Source organism: Rhipicephalus sanguineus, chromosome 7, assembly GCF_013339695.2.
Source record: "Rhipicephalus sanguineus isolate Rsan-2018 chromosome 7, BIME_Rsan_1.4, whole genome shotgun sequence".
Classification (NCBI taxonomy): Eukaryota; Metazoa; Arthropoda; class Arachnida; order Ixodida; family Ixodidae; genus Rhipicephalus; species Rhipicephalus sanguineus.
Window position 1 is genome coordinate 25,207,794 of NC_051182.1, and position 9,795 is coordinate 25,217,588.

The 9,795-nt window shown below is 45.8% G+C and overlaps 1 protein-coding gene across 2 annotated transcripts in view; it reads left to right on the top strand.

Annotated features, from left to right (window-relative positions):
• The window catches only part of LOC119399333 (pseudouridine-5'-phosphatase), a 31,360-nt gene extending 23,473 nt beyond the window's left edge, over positions 1 to 7,887 (top strand). Inside the window, exons 4-5 of one of the 2 annotated variants that reach the window (XR_007416825.1) lie at positions 3,316 to 6,034; positions 7,132 to 7,887. Coding sequence is in view for 1 of the 2 variants with exons in the window: in XM_037666151.2 (XP_037522079.1) it covers positions 3,316 to 3,501 (186 nt within the window). In the remaining variant the exon portion in view is untranslated. Of the gene's footprint in view, positions 1 to 3,315 lie in introns of both variants that reach the window. The other variant, XM_037666151.2, reaches the window with a different exon arrangement.
• Positions 7,888 to 9,795: the final 1,908 nt, after the last annotated feature.

A 9,795-nucleotide genomic window follows, 5' to 3' on the forward strand; every position in this document is an offset into this window, starting at 1 on the left:
CTCTGCGGAGAACCGTGGTACTGGCTAAACACCCGTAAGACATTATGCGCACTTTGTTGATGGTGTGGCTGATGACGATGAAGAATTATCGCAGATGCCGTTGTAATGGGTTGGAAGCATTCAACAACCCACTCGTCGCGCAATTCGCATTGTGTGACGCCCGGTTACAGAATTCGCGTTTGTGTGACGCCTGGTTGTTATTTTACTCTTCAATCACGCTATATTGCATATGCTAGTGTGGTTCCTTCCCGACATGAAGCCTGTATAGGGTCTTTTTGCATCGCAGTTTCAAGCACCGGCATGGCTCAGAGGTAGAAGACTGGGCTCCCACGCAGAGGGCCCAGGTTCGAACCTCGTTCCATCCTGGAAATTTTTCTTATTTCCTTTTTTTTTTTTTCTTATTTCGTGTGATAGCGGTTACGGACACCGGCGGCGGCGGCAGCGGCGGCGGCGGACAACTACGGCGTCAAAAACGGCCATTGAAATGATCTCATAACAGCTTTCGCTGTAAAACAAGTCTCTCACGTCCAACAGCTCTTTCCTGTCTATATTTCTTGCCTCTTTCTGCTTAGCTCGATATGGTAGACAGCTAGGTTGTGTGCTTCAAACATCATCGTCATCATTATTATTATCAGCCTATTTTATACCCACTGCATCACGAAAACCTCTCCCAATGACCTCCAATTTACCCCGTCTTGTACAAGCTGATCCTGTTTTCTGCCTGCAAGTTTCTTAATTTCATCACACTACTAATAACTTGGCTGTCCTTCACATTACAGGACCTGTCAAGGTTCACTTTTTCCGTCTTAATATCTATACTACCTCTCTCTGTTCTCTGATCCACCCTGCTGTCTGCCAACCTATCAGTGCTACAGTTTCATGTTCCCTTGCTTTGCACACTCCCTGGTTCTTTTTAAGTTTTTTTTTTTATCTTCCAATGTTAGTACGCTCAGCAAAATGCAACAGTTACGCATTTTCCACTTTGGGGACAGTGATAAACTTTCTGTCAAGATTTGCGAATGGGAAAATAGACAACCACCCGTTTTTGTAGCACCCGTGCGAATGTTGAATAGACAACCACCCGTTTTTGTTGTCGATGGATTCGCCCTCGCGCTGCCAATTGCTAGCTTCCTGGTTAGCACAATTGGTAGAGCGACCGCCCCGGATAGGCGTTGGTCCCGGGTTCGATCCCCAGACCAGGACGAATTTTTCGGCAACTAAGGGTCTTTATTTCTGAGAAATCCGTATGGATTTCCTTGTGGCTTCGTGCTACAAAATGGGTGGTTGTCTATTTTCCCTTTCTTAACCCTTCCGCCACCTTGCGGGATTCCGCAGAACTGATTTGCAAGATTTGCGAATGTCTGCTGAATTTGCTCCAACTGATCCCTATTCTTCGATGAACTTCTTCAGCATGAGTAGACTCCTCTGCTAGTAATCGACCCAGATGCACGTGCTCTTGTAGAGCTTCTAGGGTCTGGCTGTCAGTCGTGAACCCTCGTTCTCTCACCAGGACATGGATGGAAGCGCTGCTCCAATTGCTCCATTCTTCTCCAAACTACATGCGTGTTCCAAGACCCTCCACGGTGGTCTAGTGGTTATGGTGCTTGACTGCTGACCCGAAGGTCGCGGGATCGAATCCCGGCTGCAGCGGCTGCATTTCCTGTGGAGGCGAAAATGCTTGGGGCCCGTGTACTTAGATTTAGGTGCACGTTATGAACCCCAGGTGGTCGAAATTGCCGTAGCTCTCCATTACAGCGACCCTCATAATCATATCATGGTTTTGAAACGTGAAAACCAAAAAATTATTATTCTTATTATTATCGTCATCATTATTATTATTATTATTATTATTATTATTATTATTATTATTATTATTATTATTATTATTATTATTATTATTTTATTATTATCATCTTCATTATTATTATTATTATTATTATTATTATTATGATCATCATCATTGGGTTATTCCACCCCAACTGTCCCAGCCTTGGTGCTCAACCATCTGCGACTTGAATGAAAAAAATCGAAGACTATCTATCCAAAGCCAGAAATCTTCCGCCAAATTTTTCAGTGCCACAAACCATATGTGAAGTTTCTCAGAAAGCTCAAAACTATGGCTCGTAAAATGCGTTTTCAAAAATCTCTTCTTCATAAATTAGGCTAGGACAAATTTTTCCCTACATAACGATCATAGGACAAACGTTTACGCTTTCGTGAGTTTTTTATGCGGCCTTAAATATGGATAATATGGCTCATGTTGGGGATTTTTCCATAGCAAGGCGACATTCAGTGAAATGTAATATTATGTATTAGCTGATCGCCAGGAAGTTTTACTGTCCCACCTCTGCTTAATGTGCTGGGTTACGGCAACGCAGGTTTTTGACAATAATGGTGTCCGGATACCTCTAGTGTTGCATTCCAATAACTGTTTGCTTCCCACCCCCATCCCAGAAAGCCGGGGACCAAAGGTAGGCCGTTTAAGAACCATGTTATCGCTTCACTTGCATCCACTGTGGGGCTTCTTTTCTTTCAGACTCAGCAGAAAGGGCGGAGGGGATTGTGCTTTGGTGAACCTGGGTTCCCCCCAATGGAGAACCATGCACCGTGCACACACCTCTGCCTCCAAATGCACATTTCTTTCAGTCGTAAATGCCAGCTGTAGTTCCGTCAATTTTGTCTCATTGTCTTATGTGTTTTCTGCTGGTTTTTTCCTGTTTCGCGACATATTTACCTTTAAAGGGCCCCTAAACCAACTCCGATAATTTTTTTAATTTCAAGGAAACCATGCATCGAGTTCAGAATGCCGTCACGATGAACAATGCCAAATGTGGCAGTGCCACAAGCCGCGAGTGTGCCACAAATCTCAAGAAACAATCCCTCTCCTCTCCAGGCCTTTCGGTAATTCATAGTACTGGCCATGACATCAGCATTCACGTCTGCTCTTGTCATCCGCAAAAAGAACCTGTTTGTCTGCATGCAAGTGCATGTGCTCACCTCTCTTCCTGCTTGCACGGTGAGGAAGAGCACTTGGCCAGAAGGAGACGAGCTGACGAGTGGAGCGTAGTGAAAAAAAGAGCAGAGTGAGCAAGGGCCTCTTTTTTTGGATCATCAAACGCATCAAGCTCCCCTAGTACAGCACCATTTCGAAAAATTCTCGTGGCTGCTTGTTTGCTGAAGGCTTGTGCACAACTGCAATACCACAACTAAATATTGACCTCTGGGTGGTTTAGGGGCCCTTTGAGATTGGTCATTCCATTCCTGCCCCTTTGTTAGTACCAGTGTGTCTCTTGACGCACGTGCTTCCTCCTGCAGGTTCTGGTGTTTGAAGACTCCCCCAATGGAGTGCTGGCCGCCGTGGCTGCAGGCATGCAGGTGGTCATGGTGCCCGATCCCCGTGTGGACGAAGGCTCTCGCAAGAGTGCCACGCTGTGCCTCAACTCCCTGGAAGACTTTAAACCAGAGTTGTTTGGTCTCCCACCGTACGACCACTGCAACTGAGGCACCAATGTTCTTCTAGTCTCTAGGTTGTTCGTTGCATTGTTAGTTTTCTTAAAACGGAAAGTCTCAATGCGAGAAATGTTAACCATGGTGTTCGTACCATCTGCCATACTTTCCAATTTACTACGGTATAGTAGTATAGGGCGCACATTCTTTTTTTCCTTTCTGTCAGTATGTCTTGTACAACGTGTTACGCAATGTATAACGCATTGTCCGCAGTGTGTCTACAATGTTGCCTACAATGTGTCTAACACGTTTTATACAATGTATAACACTGTATGTCTCCGCGGCAGCTGCATTTTCGATGGAGGCGAAAATGTTTGAGGCCCGCATACTTAGATTTAGGTGCACGTTAAAGAACCCCAGTTGGTTGAAGTTTCCGGAGAACTCCACTACGGTGTCTCTCATAATCATATCGTGGTTTTGGGGCGTTAAACCCCAGATATTATTATTAACACGGTATGTCTCATACAATGTATTTTATTATGTGCAAAAATCATGGGCACTCTGCAGTGAATGCAATCTTTTTTTTACTTTTCACAAGTAAGATAAGTCATGCACAGCAGCATTCTTACAGAAATCCACCCTCAATTATTAATAATTTCTGGAGTTTTATGCGAAAAAACCACGATACGATTATGAGACACACTACAGTGGGGTACTCTAGATTAATTTTTACCACCTGGTGTTATTTCAACGTGCACCTAACTCTAAGCACACAGGTGTTCTTGCATTCCACCCCCATTGAATCGCAGCTGTGACCAGCGGGAATCCAACCTGTATTCTCGAGCTTAGCAGAACAATGCCTTACGTGCTAAACTACCACATCGGATAGAAATTGACTCTTGTTTTAACAGCAGAGTGACTATAGCAACAGGTGTCAGCTCCTTGCCGTGTTAGCAGTGCAGCATTCACAGTAAAGGCTGCTATCATATTCACACGTGTATCCACACAGATATCCTACACAGTGGTCTACATGGATATACATGTGTGAATATGATACCCTACACGGTGGTCTAACCCAAAGGTCGCAGGATCGAATCCCGGCCGCCGCGGCTGTATTTTCGATGGAGGTGAAAATGTTTGAGGCCAGTGTACTTAGATTTAGGTGCACGTTAAAGAACGCCGGGTGGCCAAGATTTCCGGAGCCCTCCACTACGGCGTCTCCACTACACGGTGGTCTAGTGGTTATGGCACTCGACTGCTGACCCGAAGGTTGCGGGATCAAATCCCGGCCACGGCAACTGCATTTTCAATAGAGGTGAAAATGCTAGAGGCCCGTGTACTTAGATTTAGGTGCACGTTAAAGAACACCAGATGGTCTAAATTTACGGAGCCCTCCACTACAGTGTCCCTCTAGTCATATTGTTGTTTTGGAACGCTAAACCCCAACAACTATTGTCATTAATTATTATACAGTAAAACCTCGGTGATACGAATCTCGCGCGGTTACCAAATATATTCGTATCATCTGAAATTCGTATCACCAGAAAACATGGAAAATTAATAAGAAAGTTGGCATACGTTTTGATTTAGAGTTTCGCAGGGCCGTAGTGACATCATGAACAGCTCTGAATGATTGCCAGTAAAGTTTTTAGACGTCAACGCTCATACTTGTGATAGTAAATGTACGGTGCATGTACGCATGTGTAATCAATGAACCAGATGTGTTGTGCCAGGCACGTAGGCTAGGGGGGGGGCCCGGGGGGCCCGGCCCCCCCCCCCCCCCCCCATCGAAATTCGTCCGGCCATCTATATTCCCGGGCAACTTTTGTTTTATTTTTGCCATGGAAATACTTTCTTTCGATTAGGCCTTGGGCCCCCCCCCCCCTCGAAAAAAAATCCTGGCTACGTGCCTGTGTTGTGCCCTGTGACTGCTAGTAGCCCCTTCCTAATCTTACTACGCCTTTCTGCATGACACCAAAGCCCTGCGGCGAAAGTGACTTAAGAAGCGCTCTGCACGCGATAGATAGAGGCCAAGCTCTTTTGCCAAGACCGTCCGCTTCGTCTCTTGGGGTCTTCGTCCACGTTTCATGGGACTTCATGATGGACCCGCAGCCTAAGTTTCAGTCTTGTTTCATATAACGTCTGATTGCGGGGACATGGCTTGCATCGATGTGGCAGGCACGTGTTAACGCAGTACAAAGACGCTGCTGCATCGAGTACAGGAGCACACGTCAACGCGTCGAGAAAAAAAAAAAGCGCGACGTCACCGTCATCTGTAATCTAAACACGAAGGCGCATAAAGGCCTCCAAGAGTCGCACGAACTATCTCGGAGGCAATGACGCACCGTTGATGGTCGCGCAGCGCGAATGCCCACGCCTGCACGTGACTGCTGCGTCTTCCGCCACAGCGCGCGCAGCACCTGTTTGTACCTGTGCGCTAGCGTACGTTCGTATCAAACGTCGTGGGGTACAAACCGATTCGCAACAACCGTACTCCAATACATTACAGGCTAATGGGCATTGGCCGGGACCAAAGAAAAATTCGTAACACCCCGAAATTCGTACGAGCCGTGATCGTATCACCGAGGTTTTACTGTACAGTAAAACCTCGTTAATTCGAAGGCCTCGGGACCGAGAAAAATATCCCAATTAAGCGGGATTCCCAATTATCCGAAACAACGCGAAATCAAAGAAATCAGCCAGAAAACGTGATGTACGGAAGTCACACCTTTATTGTGGCAAGTCAGCCTACTTGGAGAAAAATTCCTCCATGCGTGACTGACGCGTTCGGTAGTTCCCAGCACTGGAAGTCAGATTTTCCAGCCTGTCAATGAGGCGCAGCATCTCAGCCTCGCCGCCGTTGCACTCGACGAAGCTGCGCACAACACTCAAGGCATCGATGACATCCGCCAAAGGGGGTGCTCGGGAGGGCTCGTCATCGCTGTCAACATTAGAGGCCGAATCGGTCGATCTCGCAGCTATCTCGCTGTCGATGTCGCCGTAACACGTCTGCACTGTGCACTCGACATTTGCGTACTCGGAGAATCCAATTGGAGTGCACTCCTCGTCCGCGTGCAAAGCCTCATATCGAGCTTTTCGGCGAGAGCCGTTTTCGACGCCGTCGACTTGCTGGCCTCTTCAATTAAGCACACCTTTTCGTGCAGGGACAAGCTCTTGTACTTCAGCATCTTCCTTCCAAGCACACCTCAATCATCTAATTCACAGGGAAGACACTCAAGCGGAGACAGGAGACAAATGGAGCAGTCGCACCGAATCGCACAATGCTCGCCAGCCGACATCCAAATGGCACAAAGACTCCACAAAACATTCACTTCGCTAGAGTGGCTAACATCGCTGTTGAGATGATGATGATCATGATCGCAACCGCACGCATCGCCGCCTGGCAATTGCTAAAACATGGCGTCTACGACGTATTTCCGGTAAAAAAAACATGGCCTTCGAGATCCGTACATCAAAAAAAAAAATGCATGTTTTAGTTACAGCCTCCGAGATTCGCAACACCCTTTGTATATCTTGGAAGTCGCGGCCAAGTGTGCCAATTAACCGGGAAGTCGCAGACTGGCCGCACCAATTATCTGGTTAAATTTACATGTAAAAATTTGGGACCGCGCAAATAATACAAATTATCCGGGATTCCCAATTAACCGAGTACAAATTACCGAGGTTTTACTGTATCTGCACAGATCCGTAACACTTGCAGAACGTGCACTTGCAGCAGCAAGGTGTGGCTACAAGTCTTAAACCCGACATAAGGAGTAGCCTTTGACAGCAGGCATCTCAAGTGCCCGACACCAGCGCTCATTGGAATCTGCAAGCTGACATGCAACTTCGTCAACAGAGTGATGAAGTCAGTGGATCTGAGAAGGAGTGGGAACTGTGCATTTTGTTTTGCTCCACACTGTTACCACACATCATCCAGTGTCCTGTATTAATGTGTGAAGCGAACGCCCCAGAGTATTCGAAGGAACTTTGTGAAATACTTTTGAGGAAGTTGCTCCAACCTTTGCCTTGAAATTGGACTGGCAACGTCAGTGCAGCGGTTGAGTGGCTTTTAAAGCTGTCCAAAAACCACTGTCACATGTTTTGAGGCTGTGAGGAGAGTTAACGAGATTCAGTAAAGGTGTAAAATCGAACAAAATAAAAGAACAATGCCAGGTGAAAGCCCTGACTTAGTATTAAGTAAACCCATGGTTTTTTTTTTCTCATTTTATTCTCACTGTTGGAATTCAACATGGAGTTAAAGTTACAGTCTGGGAAATTCCCAAGTGGCTCAAATCATCTCTATGAGATTGTCACGCACATGTTATAAGCATTAGTTCATGGTGGTGGTGTGTGGTACTTTATCGTATGTGCACTGTAAAAATGTTTGGAGAACGGAAATGGTATTATCTTATTTGATATTAAACTGTGGCAGCGGCACTTTTCGAAGTCGTCTTTTTCTGAATGAAATGATTAAATTTGAAGGTACGAACTACGAGCCATATGAAGAATACTGGTGCATTAGGCATTGTGTAACACCTCCGGATCAATTAGTTGCAAACCCCAGCAAAATATGTCTGTGACTGCTTCTTCCACGAAAAGCGATCGGCGCATGAAGTTGCATATCGGGCAAGGCAAGATCGAACGTTTCCCAACAGCAGCAGGTATGTACAAGCGAGAGTGGTAATTAACTGATATGTGGGCTGGGTGAACTTGAAAAGATTGCACTCGTCACTAGGAAGACTCACGTGCTCAAACATAATTGCCACGTATGTCATCCCTAGGGCACCCACAGCCCCTGTCCCCCTGTGGTGGCGCCACGGTGGTGGCCCGGGTAACTAGCCCCATCAGGCTGGTTTCAGAGTGTACAGCAGGCCATACTGCGTGCGTTTCCATCCAGCAGTCGTGCTTGTACACGTTATTCGTGAACCAATGAGTACAATGGTGTCGGCCAAAGAGGCAGCACTGTTTCGTTATGTGTCGGTGGATGAGGGATTTGGTGGCTTCAAGTGAAGCGCAATAAACAATACCTTTCTATGCCTCGGGAAAGTATTAGTTGAAAGCTTCATTCTGCCTAAAGTTGCAGCTGCTACAAGCTGTGCTTATGGAAATTTAATACCATCTGTGACTCTTACATTTCGCAATGAACGTATTCAAGCTTGCATGTTTGTGTTTCATCAGGCTGACCTCATTAGAAAGAGGTCCGTCTTAAATGCAAACTTTTTCCTTGAAACTCGCAAAAAGCATGCAGTGTGTCTCATACAAAGAGGCCAAAAAAAAAGACTGCTTTCTAATTGTAGCAGTACACAATGTGGCACAGGAGTTTTTTGAACTGCTGTACCAAATGAGTGCCAAGCCCCACAATTTGGGATATACCACTCGATGATCTGCCACGTGTACTGGCAAAACAATGTTAGTCCATTAAAAAAAAGGTTTTAATTACACCTCGAGGTGAACTCCATAGCTTTGTTGTGTACATCATTCAGTCGTAACATATTTCGTTATTATGAGGCGGCACTGCTGTTCGAGTCTTGCATGAAATATTGGCTTTATGCCACACCACTTTTTTCCATACAAGTTACTTTAAACAGGAAGATCGTATACATTTATATGGGATAACAAAACAGTTGTTCAGAACCACTAGTAATTTGTATAATAACATTTGGATGCAAGTATGCAAGGGGAAATGAGAGGGAAATGGCTTAGCGGTTTGAGGTCCAACTAAACAACTTCCTGTATATTGCTGTCCATTTCTCTCCAAGGTGGTTCGATATTACGCATCACTGCCACTGAAGAGGGCAGTAAAAACTACAGCTCCCTCCAAATGATATTGGGCAACATGTTTGCTTGGTTTACCTTTACCCACGCAGTGTAACCTGATTGTGGCACTACAGTACTCCTCTTCGAGTGAGTTACCGCATGGTTTATGCACTTCCTTGAGCGCGACGCTATAGATCAACATGCGTGGGAGCACTTGAGCATTGTTCACTGGAGCTTGAGCTGTCCGTGTAGTAGTTGGAGGTGCTGGAAATGCCGTCGTGTTGTAGCAGTCTCTCTGTGCTGGCTTAATTCTTCCCCATGTGGCTAATGTTAAACGTGTGGCAAAAACACCTCCGCACTGCATACTTAATGCCTCGGAGCACTCTCTTTTCCTGACATTTTTAGTTTGCTCATACACCCAACCCTCCCTTGAACACACATGGCAGAGTTGTACTGCTTCACCATAGGAGCTGCGCTTAAGTCACTCCTGGGTTGGTAGAATGTAACTCTATTATTTTCTCGTTTTTATTCTGAATTTGCCATTTGCCCCTTATTATAGGTCGACTTGGTTGAAAACTTTAAACCGCA